The sequence below is a fragment of the Benincasa hispida genome, chromosome 12 (assembly GCF_027475165.1).
Source record: "Benincasa hispida cultivar pf3 chromosome 12, pf3_genome.v1.1, whole genome shotgun sequence".
Lineage (NCBI taxonomy): Eukaryota > Viridiplantae > Streptophyta > Magnoliopsida > Cucurbitales > Cucurbitaceae > Benincasa > Benincasa hispida.
Window position 1 is genome coordinate 62,817,420 of NC_143489.1, and position 22,305 is coordinate 62,839,724.

At 33.6% G+C, this 22,305-nt stretch overlaps 2 protein-coding genes across 2 annotated transcripts; one reads left to right on the plus strand and one right to left on the minus strand.

Annotated features, from left to right (window-relative positions):
- The first annotated feature begins 16,872 nt into the window (after nt 1–16,872).
- LOC120067246 (putative 1-deoxy-D-xylulose-5-phosphate synthase, chloroplastic) lies at nt 16,873–21,160 on the plus strand. Its single transcript, XM_039018773.2, has 10 exons — nt 16,873–17,396; nt 17,699–17,827; nt 18,116–18,280; nt 18,386–18,536; nt 18,920–19,191; nt 19,286–19,559; nt 19,666–19,973; nt 20,097–20,378; nt 20,458–20,742; nt 20,835–21,160. The coding sequence occupies exons 1-10, from the start codon at nt 17,259–17,261 to the stop codon at nt 20,982–20,984; spliced, it is 2,154 nt and encodes a 717-aa protein (XP_038874701.1). The 5' UTR covers nt 16,873–17,258; the 3' UTR covers nt 20,985–21,160.
- Nucleotides 21,161–21,375: 215 nt separating this feature from the next.
- LOC120067248 (Heavy metal transport/detoxification superfamily protein) lies at nt 21,376–22,100 on the minus strand. The gene is made up of 3 exons (XM_039018774.2): nt 22,068–22,100; nt 21,896–21,977; nt 21,376–21,760 (listed from the first exon to the last, which is right to left on the minus strand). Exons 1-3 carry the CDS (start codon nt 22,098–22,100, stop codon nt 21,477–21,479), a joined length of 399 nt encoding a protein of 132 aa, XP_038874702.2. The 3' UTR covers nt 21,376–21,476.
- Nucleotides 22,101–22,305: the final 205 nt, after the last annotated feature.

The window sequence follows — 22,305 nt, forward strand, 5'->3', positions numbered from 1 at the left end:
AAGGAAGAAGAAGAAGAAAGAAGAAAATAAAAGGGAAAGGGGAGAATTTTGTGATTCGTATATATATATATATATATATATATATTTGGTTGTGAATTTTGTTGCTGAGTTAGCAGTGATTATTTATTGTCCTCATTTTATGTAAAATTACAGTGAGTTCTATTTCTGGGAAAACAAAAAGATAGTCGAGAAGTTAAATATATATACATAGATGCGTACCATCTATGAGTTTTACGTGGATTTTCCTTGATTTTAGGACATTTGGCCTTTTTATTAATGGATTTTAGTGTTCTGATCAAACAAATCAAAATATTATTAGAATAATATTAAGATGTAAAATCAGATCTACCTTTTAATATTCCAACAAATCTTCATCTCATTTCATGTAAAACTTCTACATCAAAATAGTGAATATTCTTGTTTTATTAATTTTCTAATTTTCGAATGCTTTATGCATGAAGTTTTGCAGAGTGAAAATTGTATATTTGCACGAAGTGTTTTTGAGTGATTTTAATTTTATTTTATTATGATTTTTAGGGGGTTTTCTTATGTATTTTACTTTATTTTATTGCATAAACTTGTTGGAAGGCTAGTGACATCTTGGGATCATCCCTTTAACAAGGGCCTAAACGATGCAGTGAAGTATAATCGTCTAAACAATCGTTGAGCAAGTACCTAGGTATCGTATACTGGATGATCGTGTAGTCAGTGACGCATGTTGAGCTACACGATCGTTTAATGTGCACGCCTTTTATTAAACAAGGAACATCAAATGCTCTATGCGATCGTTTGCCTCTAACGTCCACGCGATCGAGCAACCAACGCTATGCGATAGAGTAAACACTTTACCACATTGTTTAGTAAATGCTATACGATCGCGTAGAACTTTTCTACACAATCGTTTAGCCAAATCTCAACGATCGTTTACCTTAGGCTACACAATATGACTAACCTTTGGTCTTCTTCCTCGATGAGAACCGCATCTCCATGCTTCGAAACTTCATCACGAACAACTCAACAACTTCAAACACTTTGAATACAGATTCGATTGCTTGTTAATTATGCCAAAAAACGTAGGGGTCCTTACAAATTAACACTTTGTAATCGTAAAAAAAGCTTTAAACGGAGGCAACCATCTCGTGAACATTCATCAACATATCCACAAACGCATTTAACACTTAAACGCAATGTAGAAACCTTAAAACCCACCACGACTATAAAAGAAGTTTAAAACTGAAATGGTATTTAGAATATCATAACAATCTGGCTCTAATACCAATTGAAGGAAATCAAGCATGAGGATTTTCATGAGCAGCGGAAGGGAACATTCCAAATTCAATTCAAATTGAACACAAATCAATTATAGTCTAAACGGAAACTAATAGATCATGCACAACAAGAAATTACAGCATGTTATACGATGATACAAGGGATAGAGGATGCATACCTTTGAAAAACCATTCTTCAGGAATCCCTCAATCAATCTACAAGCATCCAAGAACAGTAATGCACGTATGCAACGACCAGACTGCTACCAACAGCACGAACAAGAACACAACGAACATTGCCTCCACGAACCCAATCGAGTCTAACTCGATCCACGAACTGAGTGAGGACACCACCACAATGGTTACCTTGGTATTCTCGGTGTGAGAATCTAGGAGTTGTGGGCTCTGTATGATCTTGGCTTGAGGAAGAGACTGGAGGTCTACAATCGAGTAGACGATCGAGCAAGTGGGAGATAAGATACTGTCTATCATATAGACAATGTGCTCGATCGTGTAGTAAACGAAGCCTATCACATAGACTTTTATTACTCGATCATGTAGCAACGATCAAAAGGTCAACGATCGTATTGTCAACTCTTAAACGATCATTTAGTCTCTCAATACTATCGCTTAGTGAAATTCTTTCACTTGATAGCTTTTTGCATGTGTTCTTTCCCTATAAGTAACTACTAATTTAGGAAAATCATTTTCCTTTTATCTCACGGTTACCATAAAACTGCTAAAACCTCCCACTCAACCGATTATTAGAGAAAAAGAAATTAATTATTATATAATTAATATATTATAAATAAATATGATAACCAACTTACCATATTATATTTATAACCTATAGTTTTAATATTTCATCTCATGAAACATACAAACCATAGTTTTTTTTATTTATTTTATTTTATGGTAGTTAATGTAAATCATATTTATTTCCTCCACTTGATGTATCTCATACATCACACCAATTATATCACATATAATTGAATTTCCTCTTGTTAATTTGAACACTTCAAACTAACCCCAAGAACTGATTCTCAACTTGAACTCATTGAGCTACCAAGGGGACCTTATCGACCTGTAGTTTGAAGCTCCAACGGTACGTGAATAACTGACTAAACTCTTTAGTCACGAGACCACCATGTGTTAACTGTCGGGCACTCCACTAAAGACCGACAGCTACACTTTTCTCACTACAGATATATTTCTGTGTCCATATCAACCAATTAACAGTGCGATAACTCTTCATAGATCGCTTGTAAGTACAGTTGGACCAATTTATCGTTTTGCCCCTGTAATTACATCTAACTCCTTAAGTACCACTGATTTCTCTAATGAACAATAAGTCATGGTCCTACTATGACTGGATCCTCTCTTCCAAAGAGAGGGTGTGGCCACTATGTTAAGGACCCGGAATTAGCCTTAAGGGAGCAATCTATCTACTTACCCCTGCTTCAAGAAAGGAGTGAATTCTGTCTTGTGTAACTGAGTTCCCAGCTCCCCAATCAGACAAATCCCCAAAAAGATAAGCTTGTTGAGTTGGCAATCTGGTCACTCTCACCCATACTAATGAAAGGACCGCCTTCATAGGCAGGAGTTCCCAAAACACTCAGGATTAAGGTCATGTCACCTTTGGTCGTTTTAGTGAGATGTAAGTCTCAATTATAAACAATGTTATATAAATAGACGAATCATCTCGTGGTCCGGTCTTACACAAACTCTTTGTATAGGACACCCTCGCTCGCATGTCTCTATATGAATGGTTAGGATCAGACCATCTGTAGTAGCTCACAACACTTGTAAACCTCCACAAAGTCGGTCCTATCCGTAATTCACCAGGATAAGGTATCCCTCTTTTATTCTTATACTACATACCTTTTAGGTTATTACTTAAGGCATGATCCACTTTTATATCTCATATACATGCTTAAGTTTACATAAAATAACCACGGATCTTTGTTTATTGGATATGAGTAAATGCAAATAAAATAACTCTTATTTTATTCATAAAAATGTGTACAAAGTTTACAAACTACAAGACTCCTGGAGAATTAAGACACCAATCCCAACAAGAAGTGGATACATTCCCAACTTAGGAATGTTGGGCCAGACCGTCTCCTCGCATGGTTTTGTGGCTTGTCTGGCTTGGCCTGTGCTCCTTAGGTGAAGATAAACATGAAAGGGCTCATTTTAGGAGCACAATAGCTAAGGGTTGAGGTTTGCACGATGGATGCAGGATAGGAGAAAGGGCAATTTAGGGAGAAGTCTGGATAAGTGGGGTCGGGGTAGGTGGCCGGATGTGAGGATTTCCAACAACCATCGATTAGGGAGTGTGAAAGCACAAACTCGTTGGGTGTTTTGAGGCTGAGCTGAAGGAGAATGGGCTCTACTCGCCAGAATTGTTAATTGAAACGGGCGGAGAGGGGATTGGGAAGATGAAGAGAATGGTTTTGGATCAGAAGCAGTACCTTGACCTTTCATATGAGCTTGGTGAAAAAGGAATTGGAGGAGATGGTATTTGAAAGATCGCCAGAGAGCTGACTGAGAGAAATTAAAGATTATGGCAATTTGAGAGCTCGAAGGATTTTGAAAATGGGAATGTGGAAGTGGAAGAATAAGAGAGATGAAGTTTTTTAATGCGTTAGTGGTTGCAAGGATTTAGGTGCATGAAGTTATCATAATGATGGCTCATTAAATAAGGCAGACGTGACCCTATGTCAAGCGGCACACGCCTTGACATCTTTTCATATTCCACAAACGATCTAATAACCCTTAGGTACTCTCTCCTATGTTGAGCGAGTTGGATGCGCAACGCTCCACACATCACTCAATTTTGTTTTTTCCTCAAATCAAAGTCAAACTTTTTCCACATAGTTAATTTCAATCAATTCACAAAGCAACCAATTTCATAAAAAAAAAAAAAAAAAAAAAATCAAGTGATGCAAAGACAAACAAGAAAGCAAAGAAATAAGATAAAGTAAAGACAAAAGATAGAATGCGTCCTTAAGGAGTTGTGATAATTTCTTGCAGGGACCATCAACTTTTCCTCATTCTGGTTTTCGAGGTCAATGGAGACTTTCTCGTGATCAATTTCACATCCATAATAGGGTTTAATTCTTTGGCCATTAACTTTGAACACGTCTGGCCCATCCTTGTTTGGTAACTCCACTGCGCCATGAGGAAAGATCTCCTTGATATCGAAAAGGATGGACCATTTGGATTTTAGCTTTCCTAGAAACAATTTCAGCCTCGAGTTAAATAAAAGCACTTTTTGACTAGGGGAGAAAACTTTCTTACTAATGCGTTGGTCATGTCAATACTTCGTTCTCTCTATGTATATTTTTTCATTCTTGTAGGCTAAAGCCTCCACTCGTCAAACTCATTTAGTTGAAGTTTTCTCGCTTCTCTAACTACGTTTAGGTCAAAGTTCATCTTCTTTTTGTGGCCCAATGCACTTTATGCTTCAACTTCAGTGGAAGTTGGCAAGATTTTCCAAATTGTAGTGTGTAAAGGGAAATGCCAATAGGCGTTTTATAGGCTATTTGATACGCCCACAATGCCTCATCCATATTTTGCGCTCAATCCTTTCAAGAAACATTGATAACTTTTTCCAAGATCGATTTGATCTTTTGATTGGAAATTTCTGCCTGCCCGTTGTGTTTTCACCACCTTGTGTCGCACATTATACTTGATTAGCAGTTTACTAGTAATGCAATTGAGAAAACGTGTATCTTCATTACTTATCAGTGTCCTGGGGTTACAAAGCTTGTGAAAATATGTTTTTGAAGAAATTTGGATAATGTCATCGCATCATTGCTAGCACAGAAAATTACTTCAATTCATTTTGATACATAATCCATTACTATCATAATGTAATTGTGGATGCATAAAGATGGAAATAGACACATGAAGTCGTTCCCCATACGTAAAACAACTCAACTTCAAGGATTGATGTTAGTGGCATTTCATTTCAGCTTGAAATGTTCCCTATGCATTGAAATTTATTGCATTTTACCACAAATCCCTTGCATCTCTAAGCAACATAGGCCAGTAATACTCATATTGAAGAACTTTGGCAGCATTTCTTTGCCTTTCGAAGTGGCCTCCGGAAGATGATTCATGGCATTGTGAGAGAATGTAATAGTATGCAGTTTCAAGAATGCACTACCTGAAGATCTGATCAAGTCCACGCTTGTAAGTTAGGTTCGTCCCAATAATAGAACTTGCACTCATGCATCAGTTTTTTTCTATTGTGTGTTGTAATCTTCAGGGAATTGTTTGCAAATCAAGAAGTTTACAATGTCCACAAACCAAGAAGTAATATCATCAATTTTCAATATAGCTTCATTTGGGAAGCATGTATTCACCTTTGGTTGGTTGTGGTCAACTTCTTCATTTTTAAGGCTTGAAAAATGATCAGCCACATTTTCAATTCCTTTTCTATCAACAATTTTTGTGTTGAATTCTTGTAAAAGCAAATTTCGGCAAATAAGACGAGACTTCACGTCCTTTTTGGTCATCAGATATTTAATGGTAAAATGATTTGTACACAATCGCCAACAATTCCTTCTCAATGGTTGTATAGTTCTCTTGTGATTCATTAGACGTTTTGCTAGTGTATGCTATGGGGTGAAGGATTTTGTCCTTGCATTGAACTAGTGCAGCACCCGTTGCATAATCGCTCACATCGCATATTAATTCAAATATCTAAGACCAGTCATAGGCGATTAGAATTGGTGTTGAGACCAACGCATGCTTAAGCATTTCAAACACCTTCACACAGTCATCCTCAAAGATGTAGGGCCTATTTACTTCGAGCAACATACTTAGCGGATACACTATTTGAGAATTCTTTAACAAACCTTTGAAAAAAACTAGCATGTCCAAAGAAACTTCTTAAAGCTTTTACGTTTGAAGGGGGAGGAAGTTTCTCAATAGCTTCAATCTTGGCCTTATCAACCTCTAGGCCAGATTTTAATACCTTGTGCCCGAGCACAACACCTTCAGTTACTATAAAATGGCATTTTCTTTTTCTAGTTGAGGACTAAATTGTTATCTTTGCATCTTTGCAGCACTAACTCAAGGTTAACTAGGCAAGTTTCATAGGAGTCACCAAACATGGAAAAGTCATCCATGAATATTTCTACTGAGTGTTCTAGATAATAAAAAAAAAAATAGCCATCACACACCTTTGAAAAGTGTCAGGTGCATTAGATAACCCAAATGGCATGTGCCGAAAGGCAAATGTTCCATATGAATAGGCAAGGGCGGAGCTACATAAAGGCCAAGGGGCACGTGCCCCCCTCCAATATCAGTTTTTTGTATTTTTAATATAATTTTTTAAGTAATAATTAATAATATTATTAACAAGTGCACTATTATTACTAAATCTTATTTATGGTTCAGTGGATAAAGGGTTGATTGATCATGCACAAGACTAGAATTCAATTCTCGTTGGACTCATTTTTTTTTAAGCTTTGATGGAAATAAAAGAAATAAAATGTCTACCATTTGAATTTGTTGGAAATAAAATATAAAGTAGGTTTGCAAACCAGTCTCCAAAAAATCAAGGCTACACATATCATATCATTGATATATAAGTTTGAAATTCTTCTTAGACTTTTAGTTCTTATATTTTAAAATCTACATAATAGTTTTTAGTATTTTTATTGTGAATACTTTTGTAGAGTTAGCTCCAATTCAATATGGAGAGATATTTTTATTGTGTCATTAATTTTTTGTACATAATTTTTATATTCATATTACTCTCTATATATTTTTGTTTGTTTCCATGTTATTTTTACATTTATATTATTGATATAGGTTTTTAAAATTAATTTCAGACTTCAAGTTAGAAAATTATTTGTTGTCACTCGTTTGGATATACGAACTTGGCAAGTAAGTTTTAAATTCTTCTTAGACTTTAAGTATTTATATTTTTAAATCTATATAATAGAGTGTAATATTCTTATTATTAATAATTTTGTAGAGTTAACTCAAAATTAATATAGAGAGATATTATAAAAAAAAATAACAATAGAGACAACAGAGACATCATCTTCAAAGAAGAAAATTTTTTTGGGTTTTGATTGGTCTTATACAAAATTCAATCTAGAAGAACCACCTGATGATCCTGGTCTAAGAACCAAAACTTATGATTATAATTAAAATATTCAAGATCAAGTTTGTAGAGCATATTTACTAAAAGGTCCTTGTTAGCCTCAAAACCATACTTTTCGACTTAAGAAATTTGGTACAAAGTCAAGATGATTTAACCCAGCTTGGTTTAGTGAATATTCTAAATTAGTTGGAATATAGAATTTCAAAGGATGTTGCATTTTGTTTATATTACTATCTATTCAAATCAGAAGTAAGTGAAGAGTCAGGAGGTAACTGTTTTGTTAGTGAAGGATTTTCTAACTGAAGAAAAAAGATAAATTGCATATTCATGTTGGTGGTCCTAATAGTGCACACAATAAGGCTTTGGGTAAACATGAGGCTCTTTTGAAACAAAAACAACATAATGAGACTTTTTTAAATATTACTAACCAAGCAAGAGTTGAGTATCAAACTCAATTAGAGGACAAGGATATGAAGGAGCAAGTAATATGCAATGTCAGTTCAATGGATTGAAAGCACTTATTTTAAAAGAAAATGAATGTGTTTTCTACATTCACTGTTTTTTTCATCAGCTTCAATTAGCTCTTATAGTTGCTGCTAAAAATCATGTGAAAATTATTGGTCTATTTTTAATTGTTACAAATGTAGTGTAATAGGGGCATCAGCAAAACATCGAGATATTCTATGAGAAAAACATAGAATGAAAATTTTTTAAGCTTTAAATAATGATGAAATATTAAATGATCGAGGATTAAATCAGGAGACAATGAATAAACAATCAGGAGATACTCATCGGGGATCACATTACTACACTTTACAAGTTTTATTACAATGTTCTCTTCAATAGTTGATGTACTTGAGACAATTGTGCAAGGTGGATCAAATCTAGAACAAAAATATGAAGCAAATACTCTAATAAGTTCGATTCTATCTTTTGACTTTTTTTTTTCCATATATATTTTATGAAAATTATCTTGGGAATCACAAATGACTTATCCCAAGCATTACAAAAAAAAGATCAAGATATTGTGAATGCAATGAATTTAGTCAAAATTTGTGAAGAAAGACTGTAGAAAACAAAAAAAAAAGTTTGATTGGGATTCGCTAGTGAGTATGGTTTCTAATTTCTGTCATAGTCATGATATTGAAGTCCTTAAAATAGATGACCTATGTCTAACTCAAGGATGACAAAGACGGAAGTCTCAACAAGTTACAAATTTACATCATTATCGTGTTCAAGTTTTCTATGCTATCATTGATATGCAATTCAAGAGCTGAATAATCATTTCATTAAAACAAATACTAAATTGCTTCTCTGTGTGACATGTCTAAATCCGAGTAATTCATTTATTTCTTTTGATAGAAAAAAGCTTAGTCAACTTGTTCAATTTTACCCAAGAGCCTTTTCGACAAACCTCATGTGGCGGCAGCATTTGCTATCGTTTGTGATGCTTCATTCAAGCCTTCATAAAATATTTTCATCTATAAACAATCTGGGAGACAGTTATTCAGGAAATTTCTTACCAAATTTTTAAATCTTGCTCATGCGTCACTCCGTGTTTCTTTGTCCATCTGTTGAAAGTTTGTAATTTCTCTCATCCTCTTTGTATTCTCCATGGGAGGAAAGTATTTTTTCATGAACTTTTCTACCATTTGAACCCAGGTTGTAATCTCACCTGGTTCAAGCAAGTATACCCACTGTTTTGCATCATCTCATAAAGAGAATGAAAATAAAGATAGTTAAATTTCCTCGATGATGATGTTTGGTAGCACGAAAATATTACAAATTTCAATAAAACTTCTCAAATGTTCATGGGGGTCTTCACTTGGTGCACCTTCAAATTGCTTAGCTGTCTGGATCATTTGGAGCATTACGGACTTCATCTCGAACCTAGCCCCATCAAGTGCAGAACACATATTTCCAAGTGCTAAGTCATATAAAATTGGTGAAACATAATCTCGTATGGGTCTGTTTCTGTCATTGGTAAGGAGTTTGGGTTAGTTTGTACCAATGCGTTGCTGGCCACGTTGTTGACCACATTTGATATTGTAGGATTATTTTGTTGGTCTCTTATGGTTCGAGCTTTTTTTTCTTTGTCTTCTTTTTCAATTCTTTCTTATTCATCTGCAGAAAGTCCTCTCAATCTCAGGGTCATACAATGGCTCAAGCATAGTACCTTCACTCATATGATGTTTTGCAACACTTCTCGGTCAAACTCACAATACTCTCTCAATCGAGTGCCTGGGAAAATCAAAACAAAAATTTCTACACAAATTTGTTACCGGTATATCCCCAACAACGGAGCCGAAACTTGTTGCGCTTGAAAGTGATGAATGAATTATAGCCTTATATTGTGTCCTAATCTCTAAATGGAATGAATAAGGAATCATAAACACAATGTTTTATCTATGTAGACTCAAGAGTAAGCCTGAATAGAATTCTGGTGAGTCTAGGATCAAACACGGGGATTATTGATTAAGATGCATTGAAATTAATGACCAATCTTAACACGATGAGTTTTTCAATTATACATAGAGAATGTTTCATATAGCTAACTAAATACTAATTACAAGTGTGGGGAAGTGGATGATGGTGATTGTGTGAGTATAGTGATCGATGATATGTCGAATGGTGTGATGTGTGGAAATGAAGTCACAAGATGTGGGTGAATAGTGAAGCAACGTGTGAGGAAACTAAAGGAAAAATCAGTTGATAAAGCAGGGTTAAGAAAGGTTTACTAATATTTTTCCAAGTAATGCATAAGTCATGCGTTTATGTCATTAACTCATAAAAATAGAGAACTCACCTTTCAGTGCTTTTAGGCCACAACTCCATATCTCTAAGACGCATGCTTGAATTAATATATTGAAAAAATGTTAAACTTTATTTCTAAAGTTACTTTTGTCCTTGTTAATGAGATCTACATTAACTATCTCTAGCAGTTGAGTATGTCTACTTAAATCAATCGCTCAACTGGATTCAAGCAATGTAATATGCAGACATCAAATAAGATGAACTTTGGCTTATGCAAAACTTAAGGAAAATGTCAGTTTAGCATTCTCAACCCATGTAAAATTTAGTTGCACATGATTAAAGATAGAGAAGACATGAGTGGATGAAATGTGAAAGGCATCATATTTATATTAAGATTATGAGTTTTTTAACCTCAGTTACTTAACATAAACGCAAATGTAAAGAAAAATATGATAAAGAACAGAGAATGGAAATGTCAAGTATTTGGTCGCAATCTCTTGCTTCCTTTGGCTTGTATGGTGGCTACATCATAGCGGTTGCAATGGAGGCTGGCAGTACTCTCTCTCTTTTCAAAGAAGAAAACTGAGTTATCACTCAGAGTAATTCAAAGATAAGCTTAAGAGGTTGAAGATGATGGTGGAAATGTGGAGAATTTTTTGCAGAATTTTGATCAATTTTTTGGAAGAAAATCACATATTTAACTTTAATTTCAATGCTATTTATAGGCACCAATAGGGAAGCTTCTTTGCCTCTTTCCAATGATGCACTGACACTTTTACATTTAATTCCATGCCTTATTGTGCCGATTATTTGCGTCACAAATTCATTAGTTCTACCACAAATGTCTCAAATTAGCTACCAACTTACGCCTTGATTTGACTTCCATTGCTCACACGTTTTGTCATTTTCTTTCATGTTGTTTGCTCAACTCGTATTCCTCTGCGCGCAAGGTTGAACATTGACCTATCACTTTTCATGCGTCCATGGCTGCAACTATTGTTTCCTTAGTTGAGTTTTGCTTCATTTCATTCAAATCTTGTGTTTAAAGATGTTAGATTTTATAATTTCCAAGATTTATGAGCTTTGTAACACATGAACGCAAGGTGTGGTTATCTACATGAATTTCATATTAAGTTAATGTCTTTTCCTCTAATTTTTCCTAATCATTCTTAAACCAAAAGATATAATAACTTGTCTTTCTACAAGTTATCACCAACCCAACCCAAATTTCTAATATTATTAATATATATATATATATATATATAAATGTTGGGAATGTCCTAAACTCGCAGTTCGTAAATGTTGTTAACATATTCTATTTATCAATAAAAATGTTATTGAATATTTTATTTAATAAATTATTATTAATATTGCATTCTTTTATGAAAATCAAATAAACAAATCCATGACTATAACATGAATACTTTAACTTTATGTGGCGACATAAAAGATGATTAAGTTTTAGTATGTAGCCAAAATGGTCTATAGGTATAGGAATGATATTGGGTACCTCATCCTAATGACACTACTGGATGCAGCCCATTTTGTGTACTGATACAAATGATGTGATCCAAAAATCATTCATGTGGAGACATATGAGTGGAGGCATCCTGTGCAATGAGTTTGCATAAGACTGGACCTCAGAATAGTCAATTTTCTTTATAACAACTGTTTACTGTTAAAACTGACTATCTCAAACTCAATGACCTAGGGTAACTCGATCTCAATCCTAAGCTAACTATGAACTCCTGTTTACTTGGGATTATCATTTGATCTACATACGTGAGAGTAGTCCAACAGCGCTGCTCAATAAGCCTTCCATTTTGGAAATAAGACCGGATAAATAGCTGGGGACATAGTTTTGCAATATGAAACTCACTCCTACTCGATTTAGAGTTAGCAGATAGGTTGTTCTCTTAAGAGCTGTTGCCTTGTCTTGAACAAACGAGGCTCTGCCCTCTTATGAAAGAGAGGGTTATGGTTTATAAGTTGGACTATAAATCAATGGTTCAATGGATGATCAGTAGGAGTTTAAGGAGCAAGATGTATTTATAGGGGTAAAATAGTAATCTTTGACCCAGCTGTAAATACGAACGACCTGTGAAGGATCGACTTATCGGTTATGGTTAAAATGGACAGAAATATATCTACAATGAAGAGAGTGCAACTATCGAGCTATAGTGGAATATCTTGTTAGTTAACGAAAAGTAATTAATTTGGTTCAAAGAATTTAACCAATTAATTACAAATGTTGGAGCTCATGATCTGTAGGTCCATAAGGTTCCTCTGCTAGCTCGTAATTTAGGTATTTTAAGTTAATAAAAATGTAATAAAAAATAAATAATAAATAACCTGACAACCCAATCCAGCCTAACCCTTGGATTGTGTTGGTTGGATTGGAGACTTTATTCAGGTCATAAGGGTAGCCAACCAAATTCAGGTTGGTCCAAAAAAATTTCCAACCCAACCCAATCCATGTATACCCCTTACTTTGAGTTGAATATCATCTGAAATATTTTTTTTATTACTTCTATTTAAACATCATCTTATTTTCTTTTTATTATTATTATTTAAACGTCATCGGAATTCTAAAGTTTGTTACTATCATCTATTTTTTAGGCATAAAGTAGTAAATTGGTAGACTCATATCACAAAAGAAAGCTATTATTGAAAGAGCCTAGTATAGATAGATTTTATCATTGATATGAAGTATTACTTAATAGACTATTACAAACTCATATTACAACATATCAAGTAATAAACTTATTACTTAATATAACTCATATTAATGTAAGTCTATTATCATGGATAGACTCTATATATATTATTTGATATGAAGTATCATTGATAAACTCTATAAATAATTGAAGTTTATTACTTAATAGGCTTATATTATTTGAAGTCTATCCATGATAATCAATGATAGATTTCACTGATAAATTTAGATTACTTATAAGATAGTTTAGCTGCAATTTAAAAATGATTGCTTTGGAAAAAGCGATTACATCAAGCTATTTTGATAAAGTCCATGATTCGATTCCCACATCTCATATATTGTAAAAATATATATATATATTAAAAATAGATAATTGTTTTAAATGGTAAAACTGCTAAAAAATATTTTCAAGTATAACAAAATGTCATTTTCTATCAGTGATAGATCACAATAGACTTCTATTACTAACACTGGTATATAGTGAAATTTTGTTATATTTATAAATAAGTTGATTTATTTTTCTTTATTTGAAAACAACTAAATTATATCCTCAATTTTTTAAAGTTTAATAATTACATGACAAAGAACTATCAAACTTTAGAATGGTAATTAATTGGTAATAGATGTCCATTTTTAGTACAACAATTACAAGCGGGAATGAGAGATTAAACCTTCGACTTTTTACGAAAAAGGTTATGCCAATTCTCATTAATTTAAATTGACTTTGGCGTAAATAGGGATGTCCATGTACCCCGCGAGAACCCGCCCCGAACAGGGCGGGGAATCCCCAGTTAGACGGGGAATGGGGGAGGGAGTGGGGATAATTTTTTCCCGTTGGCTAAATAGGGACGGGGATGGGGATTATATACCCCGTCCCCGTCCGTGCCACGCCCCAATTAATATATTATATAATTATATTTATATAATAATAATAATTACTTCTTCTTCTTATTATTATTATTATTATTTTATTTTATACTTTTTACAAAAAATGTAGTATAAAAAGTTAGTTATTTCTAATTTTCATTTCAACCTTTTCGTACTTTAATACATTTCTAAATTGTTTTAACATTTAGGACTTTCTACCTTAAGTCATAAATGTTGTTGTATTTAAATGAAAAACTTGACTATGATATTGTAATATTTAAATTTTAACTTTTAGAAATTATAGGATTAAATTATATTTCTATACATATAATAGTGTTATTTTTATAAAGATTTTTTATACTATTTTCTTTGAATGAAAAGTTTATTGGAAATAACTCAATTAATATATATATAATTTTATTTGGTTGAAAATAAACAAAGTTGCTAAAATGAATATATTAAAAAAAACAAACAGAAAAATTTTTTCCGTGGAGAATCTCTGCCCCAATTCTCGTGGAGAATTTCGCGGGGAGAGAGAATGAAATATGGAGGTGGGGATGGAGACGGGGAAGCCTTTCTCATCCCTGCCTACCCCGTAGACATCTCTAGACATAACGGAGGTCTTATCCATAGTTAAAATCAATTATTCATTAATCCATAACATTGAGTTTTAATTAAATATAAAGAAGAAATAGATTTATGCATGGAGGAATGAAATGACGTATTAATTAATTTGAACGAGGGATCAGCAAAATCTGACCTCACCTGAATACATTATATTATATTTTTCAAAGGATAAGATTTCACTCTCATTATGATATTGTCATGGGTGCTTATTAATATCATTAGAATTTTAATAAAAAAAATGCTCCGAGGTTCGTTGTTCAAGTCAATTGACATAAAACCTTTTATTTTTTAATTATTTTTTAGATAATTAATTCCAGCATTTTTAAAGGTAATAATAAAGTGTATAACAATATTTTTAAAAAAATTGAAAATATAACAAAATCTATCAACAATACACTTTTATCGTTGATAGACTCTTGCTAGTGATATAGTTTATCATTGATAAACTCCTACCAACAATATGGTAAATCATTGATAGATTATCTAAATTTTATCATATTTGTAATTTTTTTAACATTATATTATATCTGTTAATATTTTGGATTCGTTGTTATATTTGTAACTATTTTTTTTTTTTTTTTCATTTTAGTCAAGTCTGAAATGGACATGTGGTAGACTTTGAAAATGTTTGGTACAAGGAATGAGAAGGTTTTCATTTAGTTGAAATACGTGTGTGCATAATTATTAACGATAATTTAAACTTAAGAAAATGATGTTTAACCAAAAATTTAAAATATAAGAACTTAAAATAAAGCTTTTCAAGCATCTAAAGTCTGACTTAACGTATCAAAAACTTTTTTTTTTCCCCATAATTTATTGAATATTATAATGTAGAAAATGTCAATTTTTATTACATGACAATTTAGACTTACAAGTGATTTTTAAATAAAAAAAAAATTAAAACATAATTATTTTTCTTTCTTTTCTATATTAATTTTAATATTTGTTTTATATCTATTTATTTTATTTATTAATTTTTTTATATTTATATGTTAAGTTAATTTTAAAATTTAAATTTTCCAATATTTATATTTATATAATATTTATATTTTTATAGTTACCAAACATATTCCTATTTTTTATTCTTAAAAAACAAGAACGTGAAAAGTGAAACGGTAATGTTATCAAACAAGCCTTATATTTTCAATAAATCTTAAATTGAGTCTCCATTTCTAATTTATTCCTATTTTTTTTAAAAAAAAATGTTATAAATTAATATTTTCACTATAAAATTTAAAAACATATTCATGTATTTTATTTTCTTGCATGAAAATTATTATTATTATTACTACCCTCTTTCGATATATATTAACTTCGAGAGACGAAATTAAAATTTTAATTAAAATACAGTGATTAAAATTAAACATTTGGAAATCAATGAACTAAAATTGAACAAACTTTAAATTATAAAGACCAACTTTTACTCTCTTCTAGACTTTTAATTTAAAAATCGTCAATGAAAATATTATGGTGTGAATTTAATAAATATATGACATATGTCTCAAATGAAATTAATGAAGCTTCAAAGAAAAACGATAAATTAAAGCTATTGTATATAAGTGTGTAGGTGCATATAAAATCCTATATTGATTAGGAAAAAGGAGATCTATTGTACAGTAAGAACAATTATTTTAATTATTGGATAAAATCAAAAGTAAAGTTATGAGAGTTTATGCTCAAAGTGAACAATATCATAATCTCCACAAATTCATTAAATATTATAATGTAGAAAGTCTCAATTTTTATGAACGATAATTTAAACTTACGAAAATGATGTTTAACTAAAAATTTAATATATATGAACTCAAAACAAAGTTTTTCAAGCATTTAAAGTCTAACGACTTAACGTATCAAAAAACATTTTCCCATAAATTTACTGAGTATTATAATGTAGGAACTGTCAATTTTTATCGGATGACGATTTAAACTTACAAAAGTATTTTTTAACCAAAAACTGAAAACATAAAGTACCTATATCAAAGCTTTTTAAGCAAGCCGAGTCTAACACAACAGATAAAAACACTATATCATAGATTAAAAAGTTAAAGATTCGAATTTCCATCTTCCACAAATTCACTAAGAATATCATAATGTAGGAAGTGTCAGTTTTTATTAAATGACAATTTAAACTTACAAGTTTTTTTAATCAAAAATTCAAATCATAAGAACTTAAATCAAAATTTTGTATTCAACCTCAATTTAACTCAACAGTTGAAAAACGTTATATTCTTGACCAAAAAGTTAAATCTACAACTCTATTTCTTACATATTATTATATTAAATAAATATTTTTTAAAATAATAAAAAAATTACATATACTTTCGATCAGAGTTCTATAAGGTCAGAGTTTCTAATCTCAAACCGCTATTAGAAAAAGAGAAAAAAGAAACTAGGCTTTCAAATTTCAATTTTTAGGGTTGAAAAAATAGGGATGGAAGGCAAGAATAATCTACAAAGGGAGATGTATCTATCCACATATATCCATTTTGTGATTTCCGTCCACGTGGACCAATAGGAAAACGATCTGCCATTTCCCACTGAAGCAATGGCGCACTGCTTTTACAGTGAGACCGAATTCGAAGGAGACACCCAGCAAATGCGGCTTCAATTCTATCTTCCAATTCAGCCCACGCTTCGTCTTTTCATTGGACTTTTTTTTTTTTTTTTCATTTTTTTGTTAATTTAATTCTTCCACTTTCAAATTACCACTTCCCTTAGTGGCAAAAACGGTTCATTCAATTTCTTCTACTGTGTCTCCCTCTATAAGACACGTAGAGAGAGAAGATCAGAGCATTGCTTCTCTTTTTCTTTTTCATTTTTATTGGATTTCTTCACTTGGGTTTTGATTTTTGCGATTGAAGTAGTTTGATATTCCTATTTTGGTGGTTGTTGAGCTCTAATGGCGCTCTGTACGCTAACTTTTCCTGCTCATGTTAGCCGAGTTGCTGCAAAAGAGCACGATGGTTCTAGTGCTGTTTCTTCTCGGTTTTCAAGGGGAACGGATCTGGTCTTCCGATTTCAGAAAAGGGTCAATCAGGTATAGTTTAGAAAAAAGAAGATGAAAATTATGCTCACCAAGTGTTTGATGAAAAACCCAAGTGAGAAGAAAGGAATCTTTTCTGATCTTTTGCAATTGAAAATTGGAAATTGTGGCTTTTCTTCACCTTTTCGATTGGTGTTGTTCCGAGGAGAGTTACAACTAAAATGTTCCTTTCACTTTTTTTCATTTTGTATTATTGTTTGTATTTTGACCTTCTATTTTGATTATTTTAAATTCAGAAACAAGATAAATAAATAAGTTTGAAAGGTGTGGCTGTTTGCTTTTTTGTTTTGAGGCAGGTCAAGAAAAGGCCAGGTGGGATCTGTGCATCACTTTCAGAGATGGGGGAGTATCCTTCACAAAGGCCACCAACTCCTCTTTTGGACACAATAAACTATCCAATTCATATGAAAAATCTATCCATCAAGGTGAAAACTATAAACCCAAATCACAAATATAAAATCAAGCTTTTCACTCTTTCTAAAGAACCAAAAAGCTTCATATCCTTAACTTCTGACCTGAACTTTGTGATAGTTAAATAACATGGTACTTTAAATGAATCATGAAAGCTTCCGCGTTTGACCTCCTGCCATATTATCCTCTGCCCCATTAATATGGATAATCACTTATGGAGTCTCGACTAATTTTTTAAACTCTTGAATCCGTTTGATACTCTTCGAAATGTTTGATTTCTTCTTGGGGTATTGTTGACTTAGGAGCTTTATCAACTAGCTGATGAAGTGAGATCGGATGTCATCTTCAACGTTTCTAAAACTGGTGGTCATTTGGGTTCCAGCCTTGGCGTGGTGGAGCTCACGGTGGCTCTTCACTATGTCTTCAATGCCCCACAGGACAGAATTCTGTGGGATGTTGGCCATCAGGTGCCGTTCTTCTTGCATTCTCACTTGCTGTGTTCAACCTGGTGGGATGAGAGATGTCGATTGGCCTTTTATTTTAATACGTTTTGAATTGTGTGGTGATTGCAGTCTTATCCACACAAAATTCTAACTGGAAGGAGGGATAAGATGTCTACTATTAGACAGACAAACGGGTTGTCGGGATTTACGAAACGCTCAGAGAGTGAGTTTGATAGCTTTGGCGCAGGGCACAGCTCTACCACCATCTCAGCAGGCTTAGGTAATTGGCTTCTCCAACTGAAAATTGAGAAAGATGGTTGTGTGGAAATGATAAGATCAGAACATAATCTGAGTCATTGTCTGAGATTATCTATCCTATTGATTGGAGTTGTGGAAAGTTGTCTAATTGTCCGAAACTACTTTTGTTTTCATTTTTCTATTTTAAAAAATTATTTTATTTATTTTGTTATCTAGTTTCTAAAAATCAAAATATTAATTTGAACAAAATTTAAAATTAAAAAAAAAAAAAAGTGAAAAAATAATCGTTCTCAAATCTTATTTTTTGAAAATTGCCTAAGATTTCAAATACTTTTGACTGACTATTCACAAACAATGTACTTCACTGAGAGGTTTCTCTGCGATTTCTATGTTGTAACTTAACAGGAATGGCTGTGGGAAGGGATCTTAAGGGAAGAAAGAATAATGTGGTTGCAGTTATAGGTGATGGTGCCATGACTGCTGGGCAAGCTTATGAAGCCATGAACAATGCCGGGTACCTTGACTCGGACATGATTGTTATTCTTAATGACAACAAACAAGTCTCTTTACCAACTGCAACTCTCGACGGGCCCGTACCACCTGTGGGAGCTTTGAGTAGTGCTCTCAGCAGGCTGCAGTCAAACAGGCCTCTCAGAGAATTGAGAGAGGTAGCCAAGGTAAGAAGTAGTGAACCAAAGCAAGCCATCACGCCTGCATCCTTCAATCTGAATGAGCTTGAGTTCTATTGTCCTAATACCAATGATGTTCCAGGGCGTCACAAAACAAATTGGCGGTCCTATGCATGAGTTGGCTGCAAAAGTTGATGAATATGCTCGTGGGATGATTAGTGGCTCTGGATCAACGTTATTTGAGGAGCTCGGGCTCTATTATATCGGCCCTGTTGATGGTCATAACGTGGATGATCTTGTCTCTATTCTTAAGGAAGTTAAGAGTACAAAAACCACTGGTCCAGTCCTTATCCATGTTGTCACTGAGAAAGGAAGAGGTTATCCATATGCTGAAAAAGCTGCTGACAAATACCATGGTAAACAAAAGATTCAGGAAAGATGATCATTGTTTCGAAACGGATTGTTATCATTTGCATTGTTTCAAAAATTGGGTTACAACTTACAATTATGGCTTATATACAGGAGTCACAAAGTTTGATCCTGCTACTGGGAAACAACAGAAATCCAAGGCTCCAACACAGTCTTATACGACCTACTTCGCAGAGGCATTGATTGCAGAAGCTGAAAAGGACAAAGATATTATTGCAATCCATGCTGCAATGGGAGGAGGCACAGGCTTAAATCTCTTTCAAAGACGTTTTCCGACAAGATGCTTTGATGTCGGCATAGCTGAACAGCATGCTGTTACATTTGCTGCTGGTCTGGCTTGTGAAGGCCTTAAACCATTTTGTGCGATCTATTCATCGTTCATGCAAAGGGCGTATGACCAGGCAAGCATTGGCTTCATGTTTATCCTTGATACTCCATTAGCAAAGGGAATTGAATTTGTGTGCGCTTTTTTTACTTTTAATTATTATTAAATGTCAACAAAATTTACCGTGTTCAAATGGCAGGTAGTTCATGATGTGGATTTGCAGAAGTTGCCCGTGAGATTTGCAATGGATAGAGCAGGCTTAGTTGGAGCAGATGGGCCGACTCATTGTGGTTCTTTTGATGTTACGTTTATGGCATGCCTGCCTAACATGGTGGTCATGGCTCCGTCTGATGAGGCCGAACTCTTTCACATGGTTGCTACAGCTGCAGCCATAGATGACCGACCCAGTTGTTTCCGGTATCCACGAGGTAACGGTATCGGTGTAGAGCTGCCACCAGGGAATAAAGGCATTCCTATTGAGGTACTTGTTCACAACATCTCAAGTTGCAGCTTTTTACAGTCTTGTCACACCAACAATCTAATTAGCAACTCTGTAACAGGTTGGGAAAGGGAGGATTCTACTTGAAGGGGAAAGAGTTGCCCTGTTGGGCTATGGAACGGCAGTTCAAAACTGTTTGGCTGCTGCATCTATGGTCGAACGCCATGGCTTACGAATAACAGTTGCAGATGGACGTTTCTGCAAGCCACTCGACCGAGCCCTCATCCGCAGTCTAGCTAAATCACACGAAATTTTAATCACAGTGGAAGAAGGATCGATTGGGGGATTTGGGTCTCATGTCATCCAGTTTCTGGCTCTTGATGGCCTTCTTGACGGCACCTTGAAGGTATATAAATCTCCTGCAAACCATGTCAAATCTCTGCTTTAAGATTGTTTTATGAAATTCACTAAACTTGCCACTCCATATAACACTTGCAGTGGAGACCGCTAGTTCTTCCCGACCGATACATTGACCACGGATCGCCAGCAGACCAACTGGCCGAAGCAGGTCTTACTCCATCTCATATTGCTGCTACAGTATTCAATATGCTAGGACAAACCAGGGAAGCTCTGGAGATCATGTCGTAGAAGATAATTTACAACTCATAGCGTTCCCACTTCAATGTAATGTACAAATTTGAGAATCACGTATCTAGTTCGGTCATATTTGCGTATACTTATAACTATACATTATCAGTCTAGGGCTGTATAAACAATTCCTTATACGAGGCTACAAAGCATATGCTTTGATGCAAGATTCTTAATTTTCTTGGTGAACCAAACCGGCACCCTTACCATTCTTAGGATTCAAATGCCCCATATTTTCTCGATATTTTCGGTATTTTGTTTAAGATAACTAAATTATATTATCCTCAAAAGTATAGCCAATTTCAAAAGAGTGATTAGTCTGTCTCGCTTCCTTTTAATTCTTTTGATCAAATCAGTCGTTTTATTTCAAAAATAAAAAGTTGGTGATATATTTGCTCTTATATATGAATTCTGACTTTATTACCGCTGTTCAAATCCTCTCCTCTCTTAACATTTTGAAAAAGGAGAATTAAGAATCATCTCTCTCTCTCTCTACATAAGGCAACAAGCATTTGGATTCTCATCACTGAACAAAACTAGCAACCGAGCACTCTCCTTGCAACAATTTGACATCATCAACAGATTGAAATTATTCGGGTCTGATCGCTCCAAATCCTTGACAACGGTTGCATCGTTCGCCGTTGCGCCTTTGTCCACCACCATCTCAACGGCTTTTCCCGTCTTTTTTCTTAGTTTCTTCATAACTTTCTGGGGATCAAACTTCCCCATCACTACAACTTTGTGCTTTCCCATGTCTGTCACAAACTTCTCCACCCCTTATTCAACATTATCATACATCATCATAATCAAACAAAACAAATGGAATTTAAAACGATTAAAAAAAGAAAAAACAAATAGCAATAATAATAATAATAATAATAATAAGTATTGTTATTTTGAAGAGAGTTTACCTTTGAATTTGGAAATGGCTTTGGCCACAGTTCTTTCACATGCTTTACAATGCATTGAGATCTTAAATTCTGCAGTTAATGGCTAAATTCAAGAAGAAGACGATATTTGACCATATCAGAAGAAACGAGGTCGTTTTAAAGAAAAGAAAACGACAAAGATGGGATGACTTACTTTGATTTCCTCTGTTTTCTTCTTTTTCCCCATTGAGTTTCGAAGAAAACAAGAGCAAATATTCCATCAAAATAGAAAAGAAAAAAAGAAAAGAAAAGAAAATTCTTAATTTATAGTGGTAGTTTTTTTTTTTTTTTTTTTTTGGGAATATAGTTAGTAGTGGTCGCTGAAGGAAATATTGGTGGCGATTCGGCGACATAAGACTTTCTCACATAATAATAAGAATAAAATAATACAT